Source organism: Strix aluco, chromosome 1 (assembly GCF_031877795.1).
Source record: "Strix aluco isolate bStrAlu1 chromosome 1, bStrAlu1.hap1, whole genome shotgun sequence".
Taxonomy (NCBI): Eukaryota; Metazoa; Chordata; class Aves; order Strigiformes; family Strigidae; genus Strix; species Strix aluco.
Window position 1 is genome coordinate 9,012,816 of NC_133931.1, and position 13,803 is coordinate 9,026,618.

Consider the following 13,803-nt stretch of genomic DNA (forward strand, 5'->3'; position numbering starts at 1 on the left):
ATCGGGCTGGTAAATAAACTCCGCGATGATTTCCCTCCCTTGCGCCGGCCCAGGTGCTCGCCGCGCTCCTGCCTCCCCGCTGCCCGCCGGCGAGGATGACCTGACGGGGATGTGACTGCCTCCCCCCACCCCACCTTTTTTTTCCCCCCCCTCCCTCCATATACATATATATACACACAGATGTATATATGTATATAAATATCTAAGGAAGTCATTGGGGGGGGGGGAGGGGCGGGGAGCTCGGATCATGGCCCTGGGGCTCCCGGGGCTGCCGCCGCCGATCTGCAGCTCGCCTCCGGGGCCCGGCGGCGACCATGGGGCTGAAAGCGCGGCGCGGCGCGGCGGGCGGTAGCGCGGCCGGCGGGGCGGCGGCGGCGGCGGCGGCGGGGCGGCGAGCGGCGGCGGGCGGCCTGGGCGACCCCGAGCAGGGCTCGCTGGCCCTGGGCACCGGCGCCGACCGCGACGGGACGCTGCTGCTGGAGGGCGGCGGGAAGGAGGAGGGCGGCAAGCGGAGCCCGCCGGGGCTGGGGCTGCTGGCGAAGACCCCCCTGAGCCGCCCGGTGAAGCGGAACCACGCCAAGTACCGCCGCATCCAAACTTTGATCTACGACGCCCTGGAGAGACCCCGCGGCTGGGCGCTGCTCTATCACGCCTTCGTGTGAGTACGCGGGCGCGCTGCCCCCCGCGGAGCGCGGAGCGGGGCTGCCCCGGGGGCGCGTCCCGGGGAGGCGGAGGGGGGGGGGGGGGGGGGGGCTGCCCCGGGGAGACGCGCCCGGGGCCACCGTTTTGCTTCATCATTGTCGGCGTCAGGCGCTGCGGGGGGCTCGCTCCAGCACCGGGGCGGGGGTGGCGAGGGGTCGTCGTATGGGCTGGGCTGCTGAGCGCTTTTAGCTATTTTTTTCCCGTCGTCGGGTTTTCCAAAATGAGCAGCTGCTTTTAAGTTTGTGTAGCTCTCTTGTATGTACGCCCGCGTTGCCTTGGAGCGGCATCCCCGAGCCTGTGCGCCTCAGCCCCTGGAAAAGGGATGCCAGAAAGACCGAGCGCTGAGCGGTTTTAAGGCTCGAAGTGCTTAAGCGGGACACCGCCGGCTTCAGTTCAGCCTAGAGCATTGCGTGCGGCTCAACTAGGTGCTGTAAGCCCCGAGTGAGGCAACTCTTTCAGTAGTTGAAAGTGTCAGCTGAAAACCATCGGGTTTTGGTCCGGTAAGCGTCACCCTGCAGTGATGAAAGCCGAGCTCTGCAGCCCTGACAACCAGAAAGTTAAACCGACCACAAGCGAACTGAGATGAAACAAACCCATTTTGTGGCCAAAGCTGACAAGTCAAGTTAATGACCATGGTTTTGTATTCCTGAAAATTCCGTTCCTTTTTCTTAAAGAATATAGGAAAAATAAATCTGTTTACAACATAGAGTGGAGTTGGCAGAGTCCTATTAAAATAAATGTGGTTTTCAATGTTGTGAATGGGTTTGACAACCCAAGGGGTCAGCTGCGATAACAGTGTTATTGTTTTTCTTTAATGCTGTAACATGTACAGAGGTCTATGTGATAGAGGATTTAAGCAGTGATTTCTGAAACTGGTTTATTTGCCGAAGACAAAGTGCTCTCGGCTGCATGGGGTGTGAGCCTGGAGCTGGATCTTGGGAAGTTCTGATCATTGGTGTAGCCTTGGCACTTGCGAATAAACACCTTGAGTGTAGGGCTGTGATTTTACCTTCAGGCAAATTTCTTGTTGATGTTCGCAGGGGTTTAGCCCTGAGTGAGGAGTAAAAGGCAGTGTTCACCGTTGAAGTGCTGCTGTGTACCACTCACTTATTGCTCCCCTCTTCTCAGTGTTTTTATAAAGTGCATCTTGGGACAGAGGTTCCTGCTTTCCACCTTAATTTCTGTGAAAATGTGGACGCTGGATGTGGTGACAATTTTCCAGTTCTTTCGCCCCTTTTTGCCATAGGAGAACTTGTGCTAGCAGGCAGGGAGCGACAGCATTTGGGGTGTGTTATGCTGGGAAGACTCTTTGGTCCAGAGCTTGCTGTTTGATTCTGCTCAGTATTGCATAATGCTGCTTGTTGTTGGGGAGAGCCATGTCTGGATGGAGGGGCACCCCATTCATCATGCCTTGGTCAGCCCACACACACTGCATAAGCGAGGCTTTAGCACACTCCAGAGCGTTATGAGCAGTTGGCATCTCTCTGTGGCCAGCTGTGGCAGCTGGGTCAAATCCATGCCACAGCTCATGTCTGGATATAAGCAACAGGACAGTGGGTGAGTCTAGAGAGGCTTGGGAGAGCCGAGAGATTCACATTTATTTGTAATGGTATTTCCAAGTTCCGACATTCATTTTAGATAGCTCTCTAGATGTGTGGTTAACCTTAAGATCCTTATGCAATACAGACGGCAGAATGGGAAAAATTTTGTTATGATTGTAAGGTTTGATCCTTCTTAGGAATGGACCTGATGCTCTACGTGGCCAACTCGCTTTGGTGACTAGTCAGTCCTGCAAAACAGATGTGAGTCTGACCTGCTCTCACAGAAGTCAGTAATGGTCCTGTTAAGACAACATGCCAAATTCATTCATGAAAAAAACACTTTTAGGAGTCTTTATCCTTAAAGGAAGTAAAATACACAAGTCCTGGTCTGTCAGCCCAGCACAGACATCCCATCCCTTCCCAGGACACCCAGGGGAGCTCAGCAGTCCAAGGCTGCTGTTGACCACACTGTTTCTGTTCAGTCTCAGCTCCTTCTGAACTCAGTAGAAGTTGTGGGCTCTTACCTCACTGTAGGATCAAACCCTACAAAAAAAATCTGCTAAAAATGATGGAAGAGTGTTCTGAGATCTTGCTGACAGGCTTCAGAGCTTGTTCCTGTGACTAGGGAATGATGACCTGCTCAAGAGCAGGAGCAGTGCCATGGGGAAGCAACACCTAAATTGATATTGAGTCTTTGTTCTTGCTTTCAGATGAATTGTCTTTTAACCTTTTTCTTTCTGAAAATGAGTCTCTCTCATGTTGAAGGTGCTGCTGTGACACTGCGCAGTGCCATCCCAGCAGCCCCCCCAGTGCTTCTTTTCACAGTAGAACAGTTTACACTTTCCCTTGGGTAGGTGAGACATTGCCAGCTTTTCCATAAAATCTACAAATTTGATGCTGTTATAATTTTTCAAGAAAAGTCCCTTTTATCCTAATGATATGTTACACTTTGTCTCAACCTTCTGAGTAACTTTGCAATAAATACCATGTAACCAAAATTAAGACTAAGAATGAAGGTTGCTCTCATATACAAAAAAAAACAGAGAATAAACAGCTGAGGGCCAAAAGGGATTGCAGCATGGGCGGATGTGATGAATTCCTTATAGATCCAAGCATTCAGAGGTGTTTAATGAAGAGATGATGCAAAGGACTCCAGTGCTGTGTATATCCCAGGATTTAGGAGGTGGGAAGCTGCTGATGGAAGAGGGTTGCAACTTTCAGGACACACTGAGGGTGTTGTGTGGGGGCAGGAAGGGGCTTTGCAAAGGTCTTTGCAAAAGCTTTGGATGCCAGAACTTCTAAAAGGTTGGTACAGATGGGATCTCGTTAAATCGTACAGTGATGCCCATATGGCTGCAAAGGGGTCATGATCCTTTGTGTATCTCACTGTTCTAATGTGCACATAAATAAGGTTTGACACCATGCCTGTTGGTAAACGCTCACTTTAGGTGGGGTTAGACCTACTGAAATGATTCAATCTATTGAAATAATTCAATGGGAATGCATAAATGTGACCAGGCCCTACCAAGCCCTAGGGACAAAGCTGCAGGGGAGAAAGGGAGAAATTCCTGATGGCAATTTTAGTGTTCAGCTCTCACTGGCACTGATTTATGGAAAGTGACATATTTTCCTTGTGATTCTTCCTCCTTCCTTGTTCTGCGCAAGTGAGTTTATCCAAGCCTATCTTTACAGCAAAGAGAAAGGTGATTTGGTCCTAAAGAAGCTGACTCTGTTTTCTTCATCATCCGAAAACATTTATTCTCTGGCAGCTCTGCTACGCAGGAGATTTACGTAACACCTGTGACGTTCCCCTCTGCTAGGACACCAGGGTTCACAGACTTGGCAATATGGCAATATCTTAATGGCATAGTTGGTAAAAGAAAATTGATTTTCCCGTGAAAAAATTTACCTCTGTAAAGCTAAACTCCCGCTGAACATTTTCAGTTAAAAAAAAAAAAAAAAGAAAAAATCTGGTTTAATCCTTGAGGTTTTTACTTTGGAAATGTCTCTTGGGGGTTGCAGGCCAGGCTACAATCTATCCCTGCTCTTTTCTGAGTTAGCCTCCTGGCAGGTATAACTGCTGCTCCCGTGATGTACTGTTTTCCTTTGTGTTGAGCAGCGCAATATATTGCAGGAAACCCCTGCGGTTGTGCCTCGTGGGATGTGTACTTTGGCCAGGGAGACTGACTTGAGACCTGTTCATCTCCATGAGCCATCCAAATGCTTTATTTATGCACAGAAGCATGAATGAATCAAATGAAAAATTGAAAACAAGTATGATTTTTCAGCTTATTTTTAATTGTAAGCACAAAATATTTGGTGGATAATGGACAGAGTCCAGAAAGGTGATAAAATACAGATCAAGTTTGCAATTGCAATTTGTGGAAAATTTTCAACCTGACTTAAGGAAAACAGAGACTTAAGGAGAGGTAGCTAGGAGATTTTCTTATTTTCATACCGTCCTCTGAGACAACTGCAGCCTTTACTTTCATGGAAAAATAAGACTAGGAAAAGGTTTGGGATTAGATTTTCTTTTGGGAGAAAGTGTGCAATATTGGCTGTGCTCTGCTGGTGTGGATCACCATGGCGTATTTCCTGATGCGAGAGAGAAATAATGGGGAACACTTGAAAGCCCTTCCATATTTGCCATGCCATCTTCTTTCAATACCACTTAATACCTGTAATAAAAAGAGGAGGCAGAGTCAATGCGATCCATCAAATCGTCAGTCTTTCCGGGAAGCACTGGCGAGCACCTCTTGCATGACTGATTTTAGGTGGGTTGTTTGCAGAAAAGAGTGTCGCGGGACTTGGGGAACAGGCTGAAGGTCTGGAGACTTTCCATTATTTTCCTCTTTGCCCTCTGGGAGATGGTCCGTAAGATGTGCTGATCCACCAGCCTGCATCAGCCATCGGGGGTGAGATGGGAACAGGCTTGGGGTAAAAAGAAGGACAAATATGCATCCTTTCTTGGTCTGTTTGGCATGGATAAGTCTCTAAGTGAGTCCCCGGAGCAGCAGAGCAAGCCCGGTCCATTAGCAAGTGCCCTTTGCTTATCTGTTCGCCAATACAAGTTCTGTTTTAATTATTTATGCTAATTCATCGTAATGCATGGATAAATATTCTGCAGTATACTTTGTAAAAAATAATGAAGTCTTAGTCATTGGAGACCTCACTGCACACCTCTGCTATTGCATCTTCGTCAAGGCTTGCAGAGTCTACCCTGGGTTTGTTTGTGGTTTAGCGAGGTGCGACTGTAATCTCAGCCGCTGGGATCAGCCGACATCGCAGGCTGTGGTCATCGGCTGCCCGGAGCTAGGACTTGCTGGTAGGAAGGAAAAGGGGCAGCAGAGCCTGGGAGAGCCACAGGCTGTGTAACATGAGCGGCTTGCGATCCCCAGCCCTAGCTTTGGAGTCACTTCAGCAGCTCGTAAGTGCCCAACTTTTGTTTAAACACCCAAACTACCTCTGAAATTACAGACCTGGCCCTTTGGTGGGAGTAGGTATGTTTTCACCTACAGCCTCCTATCTCCTTGATAGGGCATCAGTGCTGACAGCGAAACCCACTCCCGGAGCAGGTACCTGCAGGTTGGGTCAGTCAGCCTGGTGTTCGGCGTTGCCATGGCTACGCTGCTAACTTGCCGAGTTTTGGTGCTGCTCACGCCTGCTCGATGGGCTGGCAGCTGCAGGCACACGGCTGCCCGTAGCACAGGCGTGCACATCAGTGTCCCCCAAAACCCCTGGGGATGCAGGTCCCTGAGTGCCCTTCTGCGAGTGCAGTCCCCCACTCGCACCACGCGATGCAGCCTCACCTGGGAGAGGCTTTGAGATCCACCGTGGCAGCGATGCAGGAGGGAGGGCCTGACGCGCGGGTCAACATCGGCACTGCCAGCGACAGCAAACGCTCAGCGGCTGGTCTTTCGATGCTCTCGGCTCGGCTCGGGAATAAGCCCCTCAGAAAGAAGTCATGGCCCCTGGTGTAATTTCTATAAAACTGAACAGTTCCAAATTTCATCGTTTTGATGAGAGGTGATACAGCAAAGCCCCTCCAGCAGCCAGCAAATTTTGTTGCTTTTCTTTTTTGAGAAACTTAGTAGTGAAGAGTAGCACCACCTCAGTGCTATCCCAGCAGTCCTGGAGGCACCATCAGCGGTAAAGCCCAGAACTAGACTTACCACAATATGCAGAGCCGCAGCTGGTACTCTGGTTGGAGATACCACTCGGTTCATAAAAGCCATCTCAGTTTCTTCTTGTCACTCTCTTTGCTCTTCACGGCAAACATCAGATCATTATGGGCCACAGCAGGGTCTGGGTACCTCTGGGTCGGTTGCCTGGTGGAGAGGCTTGGACTTCTCATTTCTCCCAGTATTACAAAATATAAGCAAATCGTGTACAGTATATGTCAGATTTTGGGTTTTTTATTGTTTACATATCTGTTGATAACAAATAAGTAGGTGAAGCCCTGGCCTGCAATCTGAGATGGATGCTAGGAAGATGTTTCAAAAATGTGCCGGGAGAGATTTTCCACACCCATTTTGCTCATTTTGGTGCAGAATATAGAAACATTCAGAGAAAATCTAATGGAAGAAATAGTAACTAAAGACTATGCATATTAACAGCTGGATTAAAAAGTCATCACATACTGCCAGTTACATACCACTGTGTGCTTGAGCGTGTGTAAGTGACTATGAAGGTGCCCCAGCAGTGCCTACCTCTCCCAAGCATCACACCAAAGGCTGCTCACCCGGCATCTTTCTATTCTTTCTTTGGGGCTCTGTGTCTACAAACATCACTTGATTAAATCCTCTTTATTCATAGCGTAGCCAAGATACAAACTTGTGCATGTATGTAGAGCACAATTCTGTACTTCTTGGTCAGTAAAAAGTCCTTTCCATCATTGAGAGGTATGTGCAAGGTCAGGTGATGGAATGCATATTCAAGGACAAGGTCTAGACTTGAGTAATTTGGATCTAATTTTACAGCTGTAAGAAGCTTTCCAAACAAAATCAGTCAAATGAGTGTTAAGATCATTTATATTTCATTTAGAAACATAATAGATCAGTGACCTTAGTTATAGCTAGGCAGCTGGGTGGTTGAATACTGCCATGATCAGACTTGCATAGTATAAATAAATAATAATGTTTATTCTTGTATTTAATAATGCTATATTCCATTCTTGTGCGTGGAACTTTACAGAAGGAATGGAGCCATGGAGGCTTTGCATCTGCTATTGCTTCTGGCAGATGCTGTATTAAATGGGATAACTTAAATATTAATAGCTTTACAAGGAATATGGTCCACAAGAGCCGTTAAGTATATGCTGCCTTCTGTTTTAGGATGATAGCTGGGAAACTTAGCATTTTCTGTGGAGAGAGGGACATGCCCAGGGATATTTAGGCTCATGGTAACCTACTTTGTAAGAAGGCAATTTGGGAGAACCTTCAGGCTGGAAATCTGTAAATTGCTTTCCGCAGCCTTAAGCAAGCAAACTACTTAAGAACGTGTTTAACTTGGAGCAAGTGAAAGGTCCCACTGACGTCAGGAGGAACCTATCCAAGATGACACTGAGGTCATCCAAAGCAGAAGAGCTTGACTGAGATTTGGTGGAAAGCAGTCCTAGGAATCATCATCTTCCTCTGCACATCCAACTTGCTGGTCTACTTGGGCTGTGAGATCCTCCTAAACTGCAGTTCTCCACAGGATCTGTGACAGGCCTTCATCTCTCCTGTACTTTAGCAGACACCTCTGCTTATAGTCACCAGGATAACACCTTGACCTCCTGAGACATGCTGCCTCTTGCTCATTTGTGTGGTTTTTAAAAACCATGTTGAAGTGGAGTTGTGTATCTCCAGCACTGCTAAATCTCAGTTTGGAGCCATGCCGAGACCCTGACAGGAGAAGAATCCAGTGTCTCTTGAGGAGGCATGTGCTCTCACTCCCTTCTCCTACATGCATTAATCTTGCCAAAGTCTTTCCTACTTTACTTTTCCTAGGTTGCTGGTACATGGTGGTGGAGCATTGCAGGTCCATTGTATGGCAGCAGCAGTGGAGAAATCCTAAACCTGTCTGGGTTGGCTGTTGTCTTTTGCTTCCTTTGACTTTACAGGCTTTATTTCAATTTATGGATGCTTGCACCTCGTTTGCCCACCATGTTGTCAGAGTTGTTTCTGAGAGCTGTATGGATGTGTTTCACATTCCTTTGCCAAGCTGTATTAGTTTGTGATTGTCACATTGACTCTCTAGTGGTGTTTCCTAATCCCAGATGCTTTCAATATTTACTTTCTTCTGTCCTCACTGGTGTTTTGATCACCTTCCAGATTAGTACCTCGTAATTTTGTTAACATTCAATTTAATTCTTTTCATAGATCATTAAGGAAGTACTTAATAAGACCGGGACTAAGAAAATCCCTTCAGCATTTCACTAAATAACAACTTCCTCCCTTCCTCGTTAATAAGATATCATTTGTTATGGCCAGTTTTTAATTTCATGTAATTTATCCCGGTCACTTGAATTAATACTAGAACTAAGATTTTATGAGACATTGCACCTATGTCAAACCAGCAAATATTTCCTTGTTTCTTTTTGTTCAAACCTGGTTGTTGGGCTACATTTATCTATTTAGTTCAGTGATATGCATTTAATTGTTATCTTCCCATCCCAGATTTTTTCATGCTTTTGACATGATAAGTGCATAACTTGTATAACAAAATAATTCAATGTTCCTAGTCCTGTCCACCACTAGAGCAGAGCTAAAGCAATGCTCAAAGCTTAAATTCCCTGATCCATCAAAGTCCCCATTCTTACATATTTCATAGGAGCCATTAGACTTGGGTTATACCTAACTTCAGGTGACTGGCAGAGATGTTCAGCCTAAACCAGAAGACTCTTGACAGGGCATTCCCCACTGACTGTAAATACAGAGAGTCTAAAATTTTCCGTTTTCAGTTGGAATGGAGGAGAAGCAAGTACAGCTGTTGAGGGACGGATAGTGAAATCCCCAAAGCGCACGGTGGGGAGCTGCCCACCAAGCTCTCAGCAGTGCAGCATCAGCTCTGCTTATCTTTCTTTCCCTCATGCCTCTCCATGCACCACTCAGAGCGTTTATGAGAAGGGATTACACCCTGAGAAGGGAATGTCAAGAGCAGCTGATTGAAATTGCAGGGGAATTAATTTAGGAAGGTAATTACAAGAACTGGAATTTGCTCTTCTACCTTTGCTAGCACTGCTGCTCTTGTGAGACGTGCTGGGAGAATTGACGAGCTGGAGCACAGCTGGCTGAGGCTCCCTGATCAGACTTCAGACACCGTTTGTGCAGTGACACCAGATGCATAGGCCCACGGCTCAGGACCATCCTTGCACTACAGATATGGCAGCAGTTTTTCTCATGCCTGAAGTAGTCAGTAACTATGTCTAGACTATTTGGCAAAGGCGTGCCAGGGATGTTCCCGAGCAGTGGCACACACTGGCCCATAACACAACATTGCTGGATGACCTGTGCCATGGTTTTAGTCTGAGACAGCTAAGTGACTCGGTACAGATCAAGTGTTGCCACAGACCTGGGACCTCTCCCAGTAGGACTCTGTGTGTGGCTTCCTGCTTTGGAGACAAGTGAGGTCGGTGATACGGATGCTGGTCACGCCAGCTGGCCTCATGGACAGAGAGCAGGACTGAGCATCATTGGGTTGCTAGAATAGACATAAGCATTGTATGTGAGATCTTACCACTTTGAGGATGTCCTCCTGGGTCTATGCAAAAAGTCACTTTGCTTTGGGATAAGACCTTTCCCTTAGATAAAGACCCAAGAAATCCTACCCCACTGAAATAATATAGGTTGCACCCTATGTGTGTGTCCAATAACACATTTTATTTTCTGTATCCTTTCATCTTCCTATTTATGTGACTTTGTCAAGGCTTTTGCCTTTTCTGTTTCAACACTCCTTGTGTGGAACAAACTCCCATGGAGGTTCAGATACTTCACTCCCACATCTTCGCATATTAACAAAAGAGTATTTTTTTGTGATACTAGTCCAGGAAGAAGACTTTTTATTTGCCTAAAACGGAGAAGAATATATTTCTGGTTGTGTTGTTACTGATATTTGGACATTTCTCCTGATTTTTTCTCAGTCATTATTGTAGATGTTGCTTCATTACCTTGTTAGGTCCTGGGTGCAATGACTCTGCGCAAAGGTGGGGTCTGTCAGCCGTATGCTCATGGCAGTTTCTGCTCTTACAATACGGCATTATCACATAGTACATTCTCAAATACACTACAGTGCTAAATTACTTAAAACAACTGTATTTCTCTGCTTTTCTTCAGGGCTTGAGAGGCTGTCCCTCAACATTCACAATGGGATCCATCCATCTAGAGCTTTATCTGAGGTAGCTGTCTGAACCCTTTTTACAGCTGCTGAAGAAAAACAGAAAATAGAAATTTCTGGAGTGCAATTAATCTCATCCTAAAGACGATTCTAAAATAGGTGAAATTAATCACCTCTTGCAGTGCCTGAAACCTTCCACTGACTACAAAGGAGACCTTGGGTGATTAGCTTGAATGTAGGTATTTACACCAAAAACACGTGAGGGATGGGAAACTTTTTGCCTGACCTGAGAGGCAGGACTCAAAGGCACATTAAGGTAACTAAATTTAGATATGTTCATGTACGGTTATGTGTGTGCAATAGCTATTTAAGTTCTCTTTATAGTCAGTAGAGATCTAGTCAATACAGTCAATAGATTTTATGGTGCAATTCATCCAACCAGATGTAGGGGTCTGATTTACATGGAAATAAATCACATCTTCAGCTCCACTTAGCAACTCTCTGTTGTCTGTAGCAGGAGCCCAGGTGACTCAATCTCTGTTAAATGTCTGCAGTAAACCCCATGTTCAGACAGACAAGTCCTACTTCTAAAGGCAAGAGGAATATGAGACTTACTGTTACATAGGCTTTTATTAATATCAGGGTCAACATAAAGTTCTAATTCCCTTTCCTCAGGAGCTGTACGTATGTGACTACTTATTATCCCAGGCCATGACAGGCCTACAGTCATCCCTGACATGATGCCAAAGAAAAATATGATGGTGTAGTTGATGTCCTCAGTTTCATAATCCTACTTATGCTGCTGATTTCAGTAGCTTTAAGATCTTTCTCTAGCTGAGAGTCTTGAGTTTACCTTTCCACCTTCCCTTTGTTCTCTGGTTTGCTATGGGGTTTATCTCCCTAAGTCCTCCCATAAATTTATGCTTGATTTATAATCGTAGTTGCAGTTGATCTTGAGGTCACGCTCAAACCCAGACTTAGCTACCTCTTGTACTGAGCTTCAAATCCAAGGGCTGTGATTGACTCTGTTTTCCCTCCATCCTCTTTTGGCCATTCAGGATTTACCTGGGCACAGGGGTTACTGTGGTGGGAGTTTGCCAGCAGCAGTCCTGCTTCTTCCTATTTCTGAATTTCTGTCCATTTGCATTGCTCCTCTTGTCTACATCACTCAAAATTAGCTCCCCAAATCAATGAACAGACAACCCTGCTTTCTAGAAGGTCTCTTTTCGGGACCGGAAACCACTTTGTGAGTGGCTTGGACATTGTCCTTATGAAGCCTGTAACAAACGCAGAAGGTCGGTTTGAACGGCCTGGGATGAACGAGGGTGATTGTGTGGGTCATTCATAGGCTTAGACTGTTTTTCATGTGTTACAGTTTTCTCTGTAAAGCTGGAGACTTTATAGATATGTAAGCGCCATTCAGTATTTTAGAGGGCTACTCACTTTCATACACCAGCTGAATCAGTAAACTAGCATAATTGAACCTAATACTGAAATCATTGGAGAACTGTACAAAATTTGAATGCATGAAAATGCCCTGACATAAGGAAGCATTTTTGGATGGTGGTGTATTCCTTTAACAGCTGCTAGTTTGTGTTTTGCTTGTTTTTGCAGAAGTACTGAGCCAGCAACCTCTTTTAGTCATGTCAGTGCAAATGTAGAGTAAATCTATTAAAGTTAGAAGAACAATCGTATTTGGCTGCTGCACCGCAAGCTTGTTCTGGACCCACTTTTTAATTTCTTTTCATTTTTAAATTTCTTTTCATTTTTTACTGATATTCTGCTAGTGCCAGAGGCCAAGGTCAAGGTCCTGCACCTCTGGTGAGGAGCTTCCCTGCCACAACAAATTTACCCTTCCATTAAGGTAAGATGGGAATGGGCTAAATAGGAGAGATGGATATCCCCTGGCAAGATAACAGGGGAGCACCAACCTGTTCCAGAGTTGCCAGTACTCACACCATGGTGTTCGCAACTTGTTTCCTTCACATTGGGAGATGGTTTATGCAAGCATGGAGTCTTTCCTTCTCTCTCTGCTCCCCAAAGTGGAGAGACGATATTTCCTCCCTCATAAATGGAGTTATTTAGTTAACAAATACAGTGTTATATGTAAATAAGCTGGGAAAGTTGAGCAAGTGAAGCACTGTCTTTCTGCCCATTTCTTGTTGTAGGTCCTGTCTGATGTTGGGGCTATAGGAGGGAGTTGACAATTGCAACCATAAAACCATTTAGTTCAGAAGGGTTTAGAGGTCTCTAGTCCAATCCGAAGAGCAGGGCTAACTTCAAAGCCAAGTCAGGTTGCTTAGGGTCACATCCAGTTAAGTTTTGTGAATCTCCAAGATCTGAACTACTTTCTACTGGGGAGAGTGATAAATTTGGTTGCACTTCACAGAATATGTTGCTTTATGCATTTCTCCTAACAGGCAAACTTCTAGGCCCAGAGTCATGGAGAGTCTTCCTTCCTTCCTGCTCCATTCAATCCTGAATATGCATGGACAGAAGTGAGATGTAGCACTGGGACCGAGATGCTGGCCAGGTCAGCCCGCAGTGTAGGAAACAACACTCATATTAACCACAAAGAAAGCTGCTTGCTGCTAGGCTAACTAGCACCAACATTGTCGATGTTTGGAGACCTGATGCTGGGAAATGCTAGGGATAATCTTTAGTGTAATCAGTAGAGTTCATTGAAAATAGGAAACCTTTCCCAATGACTTCTCAATTTTTTTACTGATGTCATAATTTGACATCTCCACCAATTTTTCATCATTCAGAAGAACCATTCAGTCTCCAGTAATTTATCCCTACTCTACAACTCCTCCTGACTTTCTGATCTCTGCCCGTTCCTCACTCAATCTCATCTTCTCTCTTTCCTTTGGTGGCATTCACCTCACTACTAAAGCACAGCATCCAGCTGTGCTTTGTGTTGACACAAAGTCTTTCATACTTCATGTGACTACGACAGTAGAGTTTAGTTTGACTTAAATTCAGTTGGCCTAAGCGCTGATAGCAGGTTGATGGAGCTGACGTGACAATTTGTCTCTTACCCAGACATAGCTGTGTTTACTTTTTGGTCTTTTTTATACTTTTTTTTTTTAACTTACTGGACTTTGACATTGAGTTCACCTATGTCAGGATTAAAATTGTGCCTCTAATCCCCTCAGAGCAGGGACTCAATAGGAATTACTTTGTCCATATGGTGCAAGGTAGTTTAGGTGCAGGAATTATCTTTGAATCACCTTGTGTTTCA

General features: G+C 45.6%; 1 protein-coding gene across 1 annotated transcript in view; it reads left to right on the forward strand.

The window, feature by feature from the left end:
• Positions 1 to 314: 314 nt before the first annotated feature.
• Positions 315 to 13,803, forward strand: part of KCNQ3 (potassium voltage-gated channel subfamily Q member 3) — a 204,285-nt gene continuing 190,796 nt past the window's right edge. Inside the window, exon 1 of the mRNA XM_074839683.1 lies at positions 315 to 658. Within this exon, the coding sequence (XP_074695784.1) occupies positions 315 to 658 (344 nt within the window). The remainder of the gene's footprint in view (positions 659 to 13,803) is intronic.